This window comes from Oppia nitens, unplaced genomic scaffold (assembly GCF_028296485.1).
Source record: "Oppia nitens isolate AA-2021 unplaced genomic scaffold, nextdenovo-longstitch-racon4-pilon3 scaffold7_pilon_pilon_pilon, whole genome shotgun sequence".
NCBI classification, from domain to species: Eukaryota; Metazoa; Arthropoda; class Arachnida; order Sarcoptiformes; family Oppiidae; genus Oppia; species Oppia nitens.
The window spans coordinates 2,532,646-2,545,691 of NW_026533251.1; the positions used below are offsets into that span (position 1 = coordinate 2,532,646).

Sequence of the window (13,046 nt, forward strand, 5' to 3'; positions counted from 1 at the left end):
AGAGAACGAATTGAATACTAAGTGTCCAATAGGAGAGTCAGTGACTAAAGTTAAACTCATATTTCGAATGATTTGGAGCTAAATGTGAGCATTGAATGAATGAATGACTGATTAAATCAATGAATGAATAATTGTTTGAATAATTGTTTGACTATTAGTTTAATTGTAATAATAATTGCAATCAATTAGTGAAATGTCATCCAATGTGTTGAAGAGTATCACTGATTGCTATAACTTTAGCGATGAAAGCAAAACAAAGAAAACGAAAACCCGAAGACCAACGGTGGCCACCAATGAATGTATACGTAAATTGTCGACAAAGCCATCAAATGAGACCAAACGTGAGGGCAAATGGAGGTGTGATGTAATGCGGGACACACTGTCCACTGCCCAGTGGCTCAATGGTGTCCGCGCACAACATGACCACACCATCGACACTGTACTCAAACAACTCATCAATCATACCATCGATGGTTGCAATTGTGTCAACATTTGTTCCGTTCATTTACTTATTGGTAACACTTATTTGGAAAGATTTTTATTGACTCTCAAAGAGTTTGACGACAAAGTTGTTACTCAAGAAGTGAAATGCAATGACTTGAATAACATCTGTAAAGACAATCCTTTTAGTATTAATGATATTCCCGTTCAGAAAGAGAGCAAATGTGAGTCAAATGTAATGCCAGAGTTGGTTAACATGAAGAGTATGACAAACTTGTTGGCGCCCATCGATAGTGCTGTCGATCATTGGACTCAAGCACTGGACTTCGGCATCAAAATGAAGAATTATATGAATGAAGAACTCATAATTGGTCTCAAGATTTACTATAACTTATATTCAGTCATTCAAATCAACGCTTTTTATAAACGATTTGAATCTCGACTCAAATCAATTCATTTGTTGAACAAGTTTTGCGAACATTTCTCTAATAAATACTCTGAAATGAGTTTAACTGCCAATTATTTTTTAGTGAAGACTTATTTGGATTTAGGAGAAACCAATAGAGCCAACGCTATTTTGATCCGTAATAAGTCGTCCAATAACTGCGGACAACCAAACAATGAAACATTTGCCACTTCGTTGAACTTTTTGGCAAAATGTGAATTGGATTTAAAGAGAGGATACACTGAAAGAGCGGCCAAAATGTTATGCACTTTTTTGTCATCAGATTATGTCAAAAAACTAACTATAAATCGCTATTATATTAAAGGATTGGCTCTACTATTAGCCACACATTTCCCATCAAAACATTTTAATTATGATCAGTATTTGCGTGAATTTATTGAACCGACTTCTATAGCTATATGTATATTAAAGCGATGGCATAAATGTTTGACGTCTTCTAATAAGTCTAACGATGAAAATATAATAAACGTCGGCGACGTCGACCCCATTTGGTATCGTTTTTCAGTTCTTAACTTTGCTTTCGATGCCATTCAGATGTCTCTTAAATTTTATCAAAACATTGAGATGCCTTTGGATGCCATATATTCGTATAATTGTTTGCTAAAAGTTGGTCGAAGATGTTGTGCAACTGTGCGGTCAGTTTTTTTCTTAATTGAAAATATTGTCAATACTTTTTAAATGTTAATAATTTGTTTTTTTGATATACAGTGTCGCAGAATTGCTTATAAGTGGTTCACAATTGGATAATCTATGTGATCATAAATATGCTTCACAATTAAAGCTCAAAAATGCAATGCTATGTATAAGCCATAACCGTTGGTCATCTGATGATGAATCAGTATTTGATTCGGGATCTTCAATATCGACAATATCACCCGACACCAAACGTGCCATTCACGGACATATACCTAAAAAACAAAGCCTTATTGACAATATTTTTACAAAAGAAGTCATAACCATTGATTCATCGAATAGTGATTTGTCAGATAATGAAGACTGTCATCACACGGGCTTACGACCACTTTGGGAGGTAAAGAAAAAATTAAGACAATTGGACAACAAGTATAGCGATGATTCTGAAGACTTTCTAAATGATAATAAACGCGTGACTCTAACTGAAGAATTGTTGAATGAAAGTGATTATGAAAACCAAATAATTGATTTGTTTTTAACGAAACTTGAAATTAAATTCAATGAACTATTAACTGATGAAATGGATATGAAAACACCGAATTACACCTTTAGTCAAGTGTCTGCTCTTTTAGTACACATTGAGAAATATGCTTCAAATGTAATGAAACCTATTATTATTAAACATATTTCTGATTGTAAAATACAAGAAATTGAGACGAATTATGTTAAGTATAAACTATTGAAAATGCAATTTATTGAGACTTTGGCTCGACTTCAGATTCAAATGAAAGAGTTTGTTAATGTGATTAACACTTGTAGTCATTTGACTCAATTGAAGACATTTGCATACGAAGAGCGATGTATTCAATCAAAGCTATTATATTATGAGGCATTCGCTAAATTTAGTTTATTTATAACAAACTGCAACACAAATAAAGCAAACAATGTTTGGCTTGAATATAACAGTCATTTTATTAATGAACTAATTAGTAGTTCCCTTATAACCATTAATAAGTCTTCAACTCCTCCGAGTATCACTAAATCTGATATTAAAACCTCAAGAAAAGTTCCAAACGCTCCCAAACAGAAACAATTTAAAGATAAAGATATTGGCGATTATGTGTCTGAACTTAATTATGAAGATAACAACTCTGATGACGACAACAACAATGATAAAAATGTATCTAAACTTAAGGCTTGTATGAGACTTAACTTTGAACGTGACTGTGAAGTGCGTTCGCATTCAATGACTGATTTAGTCTCTAATGATAGTCAGGATATTGTGGTAATCGATGTGATTCCTAAAGTGGAATCTAACTCAAAGACAACACAACGTATCACTCGATCGAAAACAAATTTAATGAAATCTTCGGTACGTTTGAGTGATAATGAAGATAATGTGGAGAAGAAAACAAAACGATCGTATAATAAGTCAACAAAAACTAATGTCTTTATTAATGATGTTTCAAATAATATCAATAGCGTTGATAAAGATATTGAAGAACTGGATGATGTGTTTAATAAAAAGCTAGTAATTAATGAAGAAATTGGTTTAAAAGAAACTGTTAGAAAACAAACAGATATTGAATTAATTATCTCAACTCTACAATGTGTTTATGATTTAATTGGTTTGCATCCCATTTGCAAACTTTATATATTAGTTAATAAATTATTAACAGATATTTATTCATTGGATAAATTGAAAAATGAAGATAAAGTTGGTTATCATTTTTGTGAGATGAATGCTATAACTTATAGATACAGGAATTTATTTATTGCTGAAAGAAAACGAAAACTGAATAAATTGTTTAAATATGATGTAAACTCACTATCATTTGACAAACTAATGGTTTCGGGTAATAACAGCTATAAAGTATATACTGATAGTCTACCAAATGACTGGCGTGTCATTCAAATTACAGCCATTAATAATGACTCTAATATTCCCAATTTAATCGTCTGTCGCTATCAAAAGAGTCGAAAACCAGTATTTCTTAAAATAAAAGCTGATCCACAAAAGGTATTAAAACTTTTTATTAAATATAACTTTTAATTGCAATTTTTTTGTATATATTGTTTATATCTCAGATAATTAAACATTTTATGACACATTTTATGGAAATAATTGAAAAGTCAAACGCATCGATTGCTAACAAAGATAAAGAAACATTTTGGCGCTTAAGATACTCTTTGGATGACGAGATGAAGATGTTGTTGAAGAGTGTTGAGGACACCTGGTTTGGAGCATTTCGTGGAATACTTTTGGGCCAAATTCAAGATAAACGTTATCTTAAAACGTGTCAATTGTTGTGCACTTATATAAGGGATTTAATGAAAAACCAAGGACTTGATTGCAAAAATACAGCACTTCTTGAAGTAGTTGTCGAGTCATTACCTATACTCAGATACAGTGAATTTAGATCAGCCATTAAATTACTGTTTAATATGCCGTCCGATTCTATAATTTCCAAATGTTATCAAAAATATGAGCAATTAATTAATGATATTTTTCCAATTGATAACAAAGAGATGATTTACTCTACATATAACATATCGCCAGTCGGTATAATACTTGATAAATCATTGGAAGCGTTTCCATTTGAATCATTGCCATCACTTGAAACATATAATCAGTCAGTATTCAGGACACCATCACTAAGAGTTTTATCTCTAATGTATAAAGCATTCAAAAATAATATTTATGCGAATGGTTTAAATGAGTCGAGCGTTTATTATGTGGTGAATCCGGCGGACAATTTGGCTAAAACTCAGAACTACTTTAAAGAGACTTTTGATGCGATGAAAGAATGGAAAGGAGTTATTGGAGAAGTTCCACAATCTTTGCAATTAAAGACTGCATTTGAGTCTAAAGATGTTTATATATTCTTCGGCCACGGAGCCGGTGCATCATATTATAGATCAGTTCCCGATGGACTTGATTCATGTAATATCAATTGTGCCGCTATTGTAATGGGTTGTAGTAGTGGTAAATTGTTTTCTGATGGTTACAAATTAGAAACACATGGAACGCCCTATAGATTTATTATGAATGGCTGTCCCTGTTATGTGGGTGTCCTCTGGGATGTTACCGATGTTGATATCGACAAGTTTTCCGATCACATGTTAAGCTATTGTTTTACAAAATGGAAACCAGAGCTAAATAATTTGAATACCAATAAATCAATTACAACAGGCGTCTCAATGTCCCGAAAATATTGTAAACTTAAATATTTGATTGGAGCCGCACCTGTAGTCTATGGATTACCATTGTTTGCCAAATGCAGTTCAAATTAAATTTATATTCTTATATATTTGAGTTGATTTTATAATAATATTTTTAGTTTGGAATTATTATACCATTTATTTATCTTAATATACACAATATCTATGGGAAAAATATATACTTTTTGCAAATTTTAATAAATTTATAATCAAAGTTTTATTTCAAGGAATTAATAATAAATATTTTAATAAAATATATTTTTTATTTAACAAATATTAGATAAAAAATGATATATAAATATTTAGTTGATTTAGTATTATACTTAATGAGTGGATGTGCTCCGATTGAAGACTTGAGTAACAGAAGCAGTTGTATAACTAACTGACTCGGCTGCAGCACCGGTAGGTTTAACTGAACCATTATTATTTGTAGCATAATTTGGGCTAACGTTTGTTTGTTTGACTCCGTCTACAGTGGCAATAGTGTCAGTGATATTATTGTTGGCACCGACACCTCCACGACCGGTCACTTTATTAAACACTTCTTTTGCTTTTTGAATGCCTGTTTGTATACCATTTTGAATGGCATTCTTAGCCTTTTCTAAGCCTTTCTTGATTTCTTCACCGAAACCCCAAACCGATTGCGAGACAATTAAAAGTAAGAAAGTTATTGATATTAGTTTCATAACTATATTATTAATTTTTAATTAATTATATCAATTAAATGTTTTATTAATCACGATATAGTAAGAATAATATATTTCAATATAAATATTCTATAAAATTAATGTGTGATAAAAATTATTCTCAAAAGGTTTTTATAGGATTTTAGAGAAATAAACTAAAATTATTATATATTTTATTTTCAACAGAATCCTGATTAAATAAAATACTATTTTCATATAAAAATCTGTTTTATTTGTTTAAACAATATAATGTAATTAAAGTTTAAATTATTTATTATTATTAATGCTGTATAGAGTGTAATAATATACTTGTATGAATACTATATTTTTGTCCTAATACTTTATGTTAAAAAACAATATAAGTTAGGTATATTCAAATGGTTTTATGTTAAAATATTTTATTACATGTATATGTTTAACAAAAACACCTGTTACTTAAAATACTATTTCAACAATAATGCAAATACTGTATCATTATTGCTCTAAATATTGTAATCTACTTTAAATTAAATAGTTTTATATATACCCGTATACTCAATAAAACTTGTTTGTATACTTTTGAATTGATCATGGTAACTATCTAAATTTATAGTACTGTATTTTTACAATCAAATGTTAAAACACAGATACAATAAATTAGATTTTATTGTAATCATATATATTTCCAATTACTCTAACCATTATTTTACAAATTAGCAATGTATAATTGTTATAAAAATATATAAATTAATAACTTGATATAAATTATCTTTAATTAGATGATATATAATATATTATATATTTCAATATACTGTATAACAATAAAAATAAAATATGTATACAGTATTCTAAATAATAATATACTATACTATACTACTGTACATACATTTTAATTTTGTAAAGTTTTATATTAATATAAATGTAAAAATACTATAAATCAATATATAGTACAGTATTTAAACACATGTTATACTGTTTATGAAGTCATTGACAACACAAGCATTACATCATATGTTATGAATGAATCAAACAATGCATTGATTGTCAATACATGTCATCATTTGAATGATGTTTACAAAAGTCATTTTAAGAAGACTTGGATTCAATCAACTACTAGACATCAGCGGTCAATGCAGACGACTATCATTTAATCACATAGTGTTGGGAATTGAGACCTCATGTGATGAAACAGGTATTGCTATCGTTGACCAAAACGGTAACATTAGATCTGATGTTTGTCGGTCTCAGCTGAAGACTCATCTATCAAATGGTGGGATAATCCCTCCCGTGGCCCGAGTCTTACACCAAGAATGCATTGATGATTGTGTTCGTCAGGCCCTACAACAAGCAAGTGTTAGTCCCGCAAACTTGTCCGCCATTGCCGTCACTTTAAGACCAGGTTTGCCGACATCTCTAATAATCGGCAAGAATTACGCCAAAGCATTAGCCATCAAGTATTCATTGCCAGTGATTCCCATCCATCACATGGAAGCACACGCTTTGATGGCAACCATTGATAACGACATTAACTTTCCATTCGTTACTCTTCTTATATCTGGCGGTCACTGTCTTCTGGCAATTGTCAGAAATATTAACAAATTTGAACTCTTAGGCAATACACAAGATATAGCACCGGGAGATCTCATGGATAAGATTTCTCGTCGATTAAGACTCAAAAATTTCGGCCAACCATATAATGAGATCAGTGGCGGTGCGGCTCTTGAGTTGTGCGCCAAAACTGGCAATCCTTTCGAGTATTTCACTGATGTGAACAAATATCCGACGTATACTTCACTCAACCGAAACTGTGGTTTTAGTTTTAGTGGTTTTGAAACAATGACTATTAGATTAATAGAGCGTTTGGAAAAAGAGACGGACATAGAGCCCGATCGGGTGTTACCGCAGGCCAACAATATTTGTGCTTCACTTCAATACGCCATAACTTTTATGTTTATTAAGAGACTTCAGAGAGCATTCATTTTTATTAGAGATAATAATTTGTTTGATAACAAACCAATAAAACTTGTAATCAGTGGCGGATGTGCTTCCAATCAGTTTATCACTGATTGTATCAGAAATTATTGTCAAACTGAAGACATTGAAGTGATTGTTCCGCATAAAAGATTATGCGGTGATAATGGCGTTATGATTGCATGGAATGGTATCTTAAAACTGGTTAACGAAAACAAGTTTTCCGATTCAATAATTAGATCTATGGATAGCATCAAAAAGATTGATATTTTAGCGAAAGCACCGTTTGGTGAGGATATCAGTAATCTATTAATTTCACAACACATCAAATGCGATACAATTGATGTGAAAAAGTTTATAAAACTAACATAAACTATTGATTTAAGTAATGTTTGATGAATTTGTATTTAAATTTTAGATCAGAGACAATATGTAAATAATTTAACATCATAAATCTATCATGGTAAAACAATTGAATATTTTTAATAAAAATTATATAATTTGAGTTAATTGTGTATTTCATGTTTTTACATTAATTAATTAATTAAAACGCTTAAGTCTAGATTGTAGGAGTCACTAAAATTCATACATAATATGTTGTAATACATGCAATAAAATGCATTAAATCACATAATCTTATATATTGGATGAGACAATTGTTAAATAAAATATAATTTTTAAAATTTTGTTCTTTAGTTATGTTAGTTTGTAATTGTTGTGGAGGTTAGGAAGTGTTAGGGTGTGTGGAGGGTTAGGAAGTGGTGTTTGATGGGGAGATAAGTGTCTTAATTAAGGTAACACTTGTCAGTACAATGAATTAAATCAATGTATTTCATTGACTCCTTATAATCTAAGAGTTATTCCCATTTTTAAACATTTAAATTATAAACATTACTATAAATATTCAACATTTGGCTAATACTTTCATTGTTGAGATACAGAATATTCTATGTTATTGTCAATTATCTATAGTGTAAATCTTGTAAGTTTTATTTAAATTTAATACATTTTAAGTTAAGTAATGTATTGATATACAAAAACTATGTATTGTTTTTAAATTTATTTAATAAATATACTGCAGTATTACATACAATTTTATAGAAATTATTAATAAATAGAAATCTTACTTAAAAAAATCTAATAAATAAAACATTTTATAGTTTATGAATGTTTTAAAAATTTAAATATAAATAATAATTATATCAAAATAATTCCAATGAATCATACTTACTGTAATCATATAATACTAATAATAGTTTATTACATAATAATTATAAAATTGTGATACAATAATAATTATACATTATTTGTTTATAGTGTTAGTAATGCTATATTTTAAAGCACTTTGGATTAATTCCAAGTTTGTATAATTTAATTCCCAATTAATACAAGTGATAATTATTTATCTATTATAACTAATTAAAAAAATTATTAAGAAATTGTCAATTAAAAAATATATTTATAAAAATACATATTAATTAATAAAACATTTAATATAAAATCAGTGGATACGCAGTTTATAATTTTAATTACAGTATAATCATACGATTTATAGCATATATACTGTAAATTTACAATTGGTTTTGAATTATGTATCAAAATAAACTCAAAATATCTTGAAAATAATTTTATCAATTTTATTGTATAATTTGTTTTAAATGATTAATCAATTCCCGATTTATGAAGAAGAAATAATTTATCAATTATTTAGAAGTATTTAAAAAATATTTACCTGTAATCTATAATATGATATATTTGAAATTGTAATAAATGTATATAAAGGGTGATTCTTGTTCACCAATTAAATATAATAATGTATTGATTGGAGTGGTTTCGTGGACAAAGCTATGTGCTTACCCGGGATATCACACAGTCTAAGACAAATGTTGGACAACTAAGAAATTGGATCAAATAACAAACGGCAATATATGATAGATTTGTAATAATATTATAAATTGAATTATTTCAAAATTATTTATTTAAAAAAATATATCATATTAAATTTAATAATTATAAAAACTATAAAATAACCATGATAATATATTAAATGTTTAATCGCTGTGTACTTTTGGTGGTTCAATGTTAAGTTGAGATGCGATACCATTCTGTAATAATTGTTTTTATATATATTGATTATATATATATATATATTAAAATTTTAAATAAAAATTTAGTTTGGATTTGTCTAATAAAAAGTTTATGTATGACTACTAAAAGTTTGTTTCAATTTATTAAGTTTTAATACAAATAACCTTTTCTAAGTAATGTCTAAATAATTTTAATTAGTTTTTTTGTGTTAAATTTTTAAATCATTAAACTCGACAATTAGTTTGTGTCAAAACAATTTGGTATATATTTATGAGTAGACAAATCCAAACCTATTAAACTTTTCTGTAACATATCTTACAGCAAATGTTATTTGATTGATGTGGTAGGCTATGCCTCCCTGTTCATCACATTTTCTCATGTTTTCTCTTTCAGGATCGCCAGCAACTAATACATTAGGCTGGCCATCAACTGGCTCTTGATTGCGACAGTGATCTATTAAATTGGACATTCTGTCGGTAAATCCCGGAGCAAACATTTCGGGATTTATTGCCACAAAACATTGACCCTATTGTTAATTGGTATCTATTATTAAATAAATCATTTGATGGGTGTCACAAAAAACATACCAAATTAGCAGTCGTGTGATTATCTGACCATTTTCTTACATTTGGTGCAACAGCTGATCCAGAAAGTATGGCAGTAAAGAGTTCAACCATCATAGCTAAGCCGTAACCCTTATATCCACCTAAAAAATAATTATAAGTTATTTAATATTTCAACAAATTTACAATTTCTAAGTAATACTAGATTTTTCAGGTCCTCCTAATGGCAACAATGCATTTAGATTCTTGGGATCAGTTATTTGTTGACCGTTCTTATCGATGGCCCAGTTGTCTGGAATTGATTCATCTTTTCTATCAGCTAATTCAACTTTACCCAATGCTACTACTGATGTTGCCATATCCAAAACAAAACTGTCCCCATTATTAGCCGGTGCTGCCACTGTCAAAGGATTGGTACCAAAGAATGGCTCTTTTCCACGAGTTGTRGCCACAAGTGGTGATGCATTTGTGAATGCCATTCCCTATTAATACATAAGCATACAGTATATACAATATAATATGAATGATGGGATTATAGCCTGAATAACTTACAATCATGTTTTCATTCATGGCTAACAAACTGTAATAACCAGCGATTCCGAAATGATTACTTCCTTAATAATTATAACAACTTTATTATTGAATAAATTTCTCAAATAATCAAACCTTTAGCGACAACCCATCCAATACCGGCTTCTTTAGCTTTTTTTATGGCTAACTCCATACAGAACTTGCCGACAACGGGACCCAACAGATTGTTGCCGTCAACCCAAGCGGTAGCCGCGGATTCATTCAAAATGATTGGCTGTCCGTCGGCTTTACACGACTTGCCCTTAATATCCTCCAAATAGAGATCTTGTTATTATTAATGTGAAACAAATAATAATTAATATATTTATCTAATTATAAAAATAATTACATAATACCTAATCTGTTGAGTCCATGACTGAAGTGTCCCCTATAGTCACCGGCAATCAATACGTCGGCTAATATGTCGGCGTGCGATGCATTGGTGCCAACGGCGACCATAGCTCTCGTTATAAATAATTTGATATCATTTTTGGCAACAATTAAATAAGACATTATTTTATTTATTAGTATTAATATATTGAATGCAATATATTTGGTAATTAAATCTATGGAGACTATAATGTTTCTAACGCTATGTCAGATGTTTTACAAATGTTTGGATTATAGACTTGTATTACAAATGATTAGTGAGATGTCTGTCCTTCACTAAACATATCTTATATTAACCGCTAAATATATGTCCTTCACATTTGTATGATAGCTATGAATCTGCAAAACTTTTTAATAGACATGAGTTTTGAAACTTTTTTAAAAAATACATAAACAACAAAATTCTCACTTATTTTTTATATTACATTCTCTACTCAATGAAACAAAAAATAATTTTATTTATTTATTTAAATATTATTTAACTTTTAGTGTAAACTTATACTGATATTACCACTTGAATCGATAAAAACTAATTTCCAAGAACTCGGTTTGGCAATGCTAGAATTGTTACAGTATTTTTATTGGTTCTATTTTACTACAAAATTTAATAATAATTTAATTAATATTTATAAATATTAAATTAGTATCAAATCATTAATTTTACATAACCCTTAAACATTGAACATTATTTTTAATGTATTTACAATAAATTTAGAAATTTACTGGAATTCAGGAATAGAGGGAATTTAAGCGATGATAGGTTTCGATTTTCACTGATAAACAGATACTAATAACTGATAATTTTTAGATTTTGCCAATTATGTCATTAAATAAATTTTGATTAAGATTACAGCCTTTTTATGCTAATATTTTAAACAAAAATAACAATTAGATTTTTTACAGTTTTTAAACTACAGTAAATGTACTTAACATTTAAAAAATTACTTATCATTATAATTCTATTAAGTAATAGTAATAACAATATAAACCTGAATATTAATTATTATATAATCATAAAAGATAAACAAATATTTGAAAAATATATGAAAAATGATTTTTATAAATCTTGCTATAAATTATTTATATATAAATAATAGTATAATTATGCTATAAATAAAATAATAAAACCAATTATGAATAATTATACAATTAAGGTTATTAACTTTTATGTGAACAAATTTTTGTTATTTATTTTCATAAATACATTATATCAAAAACTCTGATATTAGGATAATTATTAATAAAAACTATTGTTTTAAAGTTTTAGATATTTATTTTTTAGTATATTTACTAAACAATTGTATTTGTGAGTAAAAAAATTAAAATTGCTATATATTAAAATATGATATCATAAATATAATTTTAATTATTTAATTATATAAAAATACTGTAAAACAAATTGATATTAAGCATTAAAATAAAAAATATAAAAACATTATAAATTGATTAGATGAGTAAACTTTACTTTATAGTGCACTCAATTGATCGCAATTAAGACAACTAATTAGTTATTAAAGAGGTGTTACTAATGATTAAACAAATCAGATTAGTTGTTATACTATATAAATATTTCCACATTTGAATAATACTATATTTATGCAAATTTCATGTCAAACAGTATAACAAATTTGAATTTGGTAAAATTAATAATTTATTTATTAAAAATAATCAAAATTGTATTATATAAATGGTAAAAATAAGATAAAATAAAATAAATTTTGTTGAGTATCTTAAACAATAAGTTGCTGTATTTAATAAGCAGATTGCAAAACAATTAGAGTTACAAACTGATAAATTTTTTAATAATTTTTATCACATGTGACGAAATCAATACATTTATATTGATTACAATATATGAGAATTATTTATTGCTAAAAGTCAACTAATCGTTTTACATTTAGTTATCTTTTATTAATATTTTAACAATTTATTATTAAAATAAAAACAATTATTTTTATTTACAATAAATTTAGTAATACTAATTATAAGCCATTTGTTGATACATAAAATGCTACTTTTATAAGTTTTTAGTTTTAA

At 27.9% G+C, this 13,046-nt stretch overlaps 3 protein-coding genes across 4 annotated transcripts; 2 read left to right on the forward strand and 1 right to left on the reverse strand.

Annotated features, from left to right (window-relative positions):
* Position 1: 1 nt before the first annotated feature.
* LOC128963056 (uncharacterized) lies at positions 2–4,928 on the forward strand. 2 transcript variants are annotated; one of them, XM_054309513.1, is made up of 4 exons: positions 8–84; positions 190–1,542; positions 1,616–3,560; positions 3,629–4,928. In XM_054309513.1, exons 2-4 carry the CDS (start codon positions 194–196, stop codon positions 4,832–4,834), a joined length of 4,500 nt encoding a protein of 1,499 aa, XP_054165488.1. In that variant the 5' UTR covers positions 8–84; positions 190–193; the 3' UTR covers positions 4,835–4,928. The 2 variants fall into 2 exon arrangements, with proteins under 2 accessions (XP_054165487.1, XP_054165488.1); XM_054309512.1 differs by having other exon boundaries at positions 2–1,542.
* A 1,633-nt stretch (positions 4,929–6,561) lies between these two features.
* On the forward strand, positions 6,562–7,770 carry LOC128963594 (tRNA N6-adenosine threonylcarbamoyltransferase, mitochondrial-like). The gene is made up of 2 exons (XM_054310107.1): positions 6,562–6,619; positions 6,676–7,770. The coding sequence occupies exons 1-2, from the start codon at positions 6,611–6,613 to the stop codon at positions 7,768–7,770; spliced, it is 1,104 nt and encodes a 367-aa protein (XP_054166082.1). The 5' UTR covers positions 6,562–6,610.
* Positions 7,771–9,449: 1,679 nt separating this feature from the next.
* On the reverse strand, positions 9,450–11,257 carry LOC128963595 (uncharacterized oxidoreductase YjmC-like). The gene is made up of 7 exons (XM_054310108.1): positions 10,976–11,257; positions 10,716–10,904; positions 10,602–10,663; positions 10,252–10,531; positions 10,074–10,192; positions 9,806–10,012; positions 9,450–9,503 (listed from the first exon to the last, which is right to left on the reverse strand). Exons 1-7 carry the CDS (start codon positions 11,130–11,132, stop codon positions 9,450–9,452), a joined length of 1,068 nt encoding a protein of 355 aa, XP_054166083.1. The 5' UTR covers positions 11,133–11,257.
* Between the last annotated feature and the right edge of the window lie 1,789 nt (positions 11,258–13,046).

What these genes read in the sequence shown, in the direction of transcription:
- LOC128963056 (XM_054309512.1), top strand. Translation starts at nt 194, where the DNA reads ATGTCATCCAATGTGTTGAAGAGTATCACTGATTGCTATAACTTTAGC. An exon ending in AGATGTTGTGCAACTGTGCG is followed by an intron (nt 1,543 to 1,615) that starts GTCAGTTTTTTT and finishes TTTGATATACAG; the next exon opens with TGTCGCAGAATTGCTTATAA. An exon ending in TAAAAGCTGATCCACAAAAG is followed by an intron (nt 3,561 to 3,628) that starts GTATTAAAACTT and finishes TTTATATCTCAG; the next exon opens with ATAATTAAACATTTTATGAC.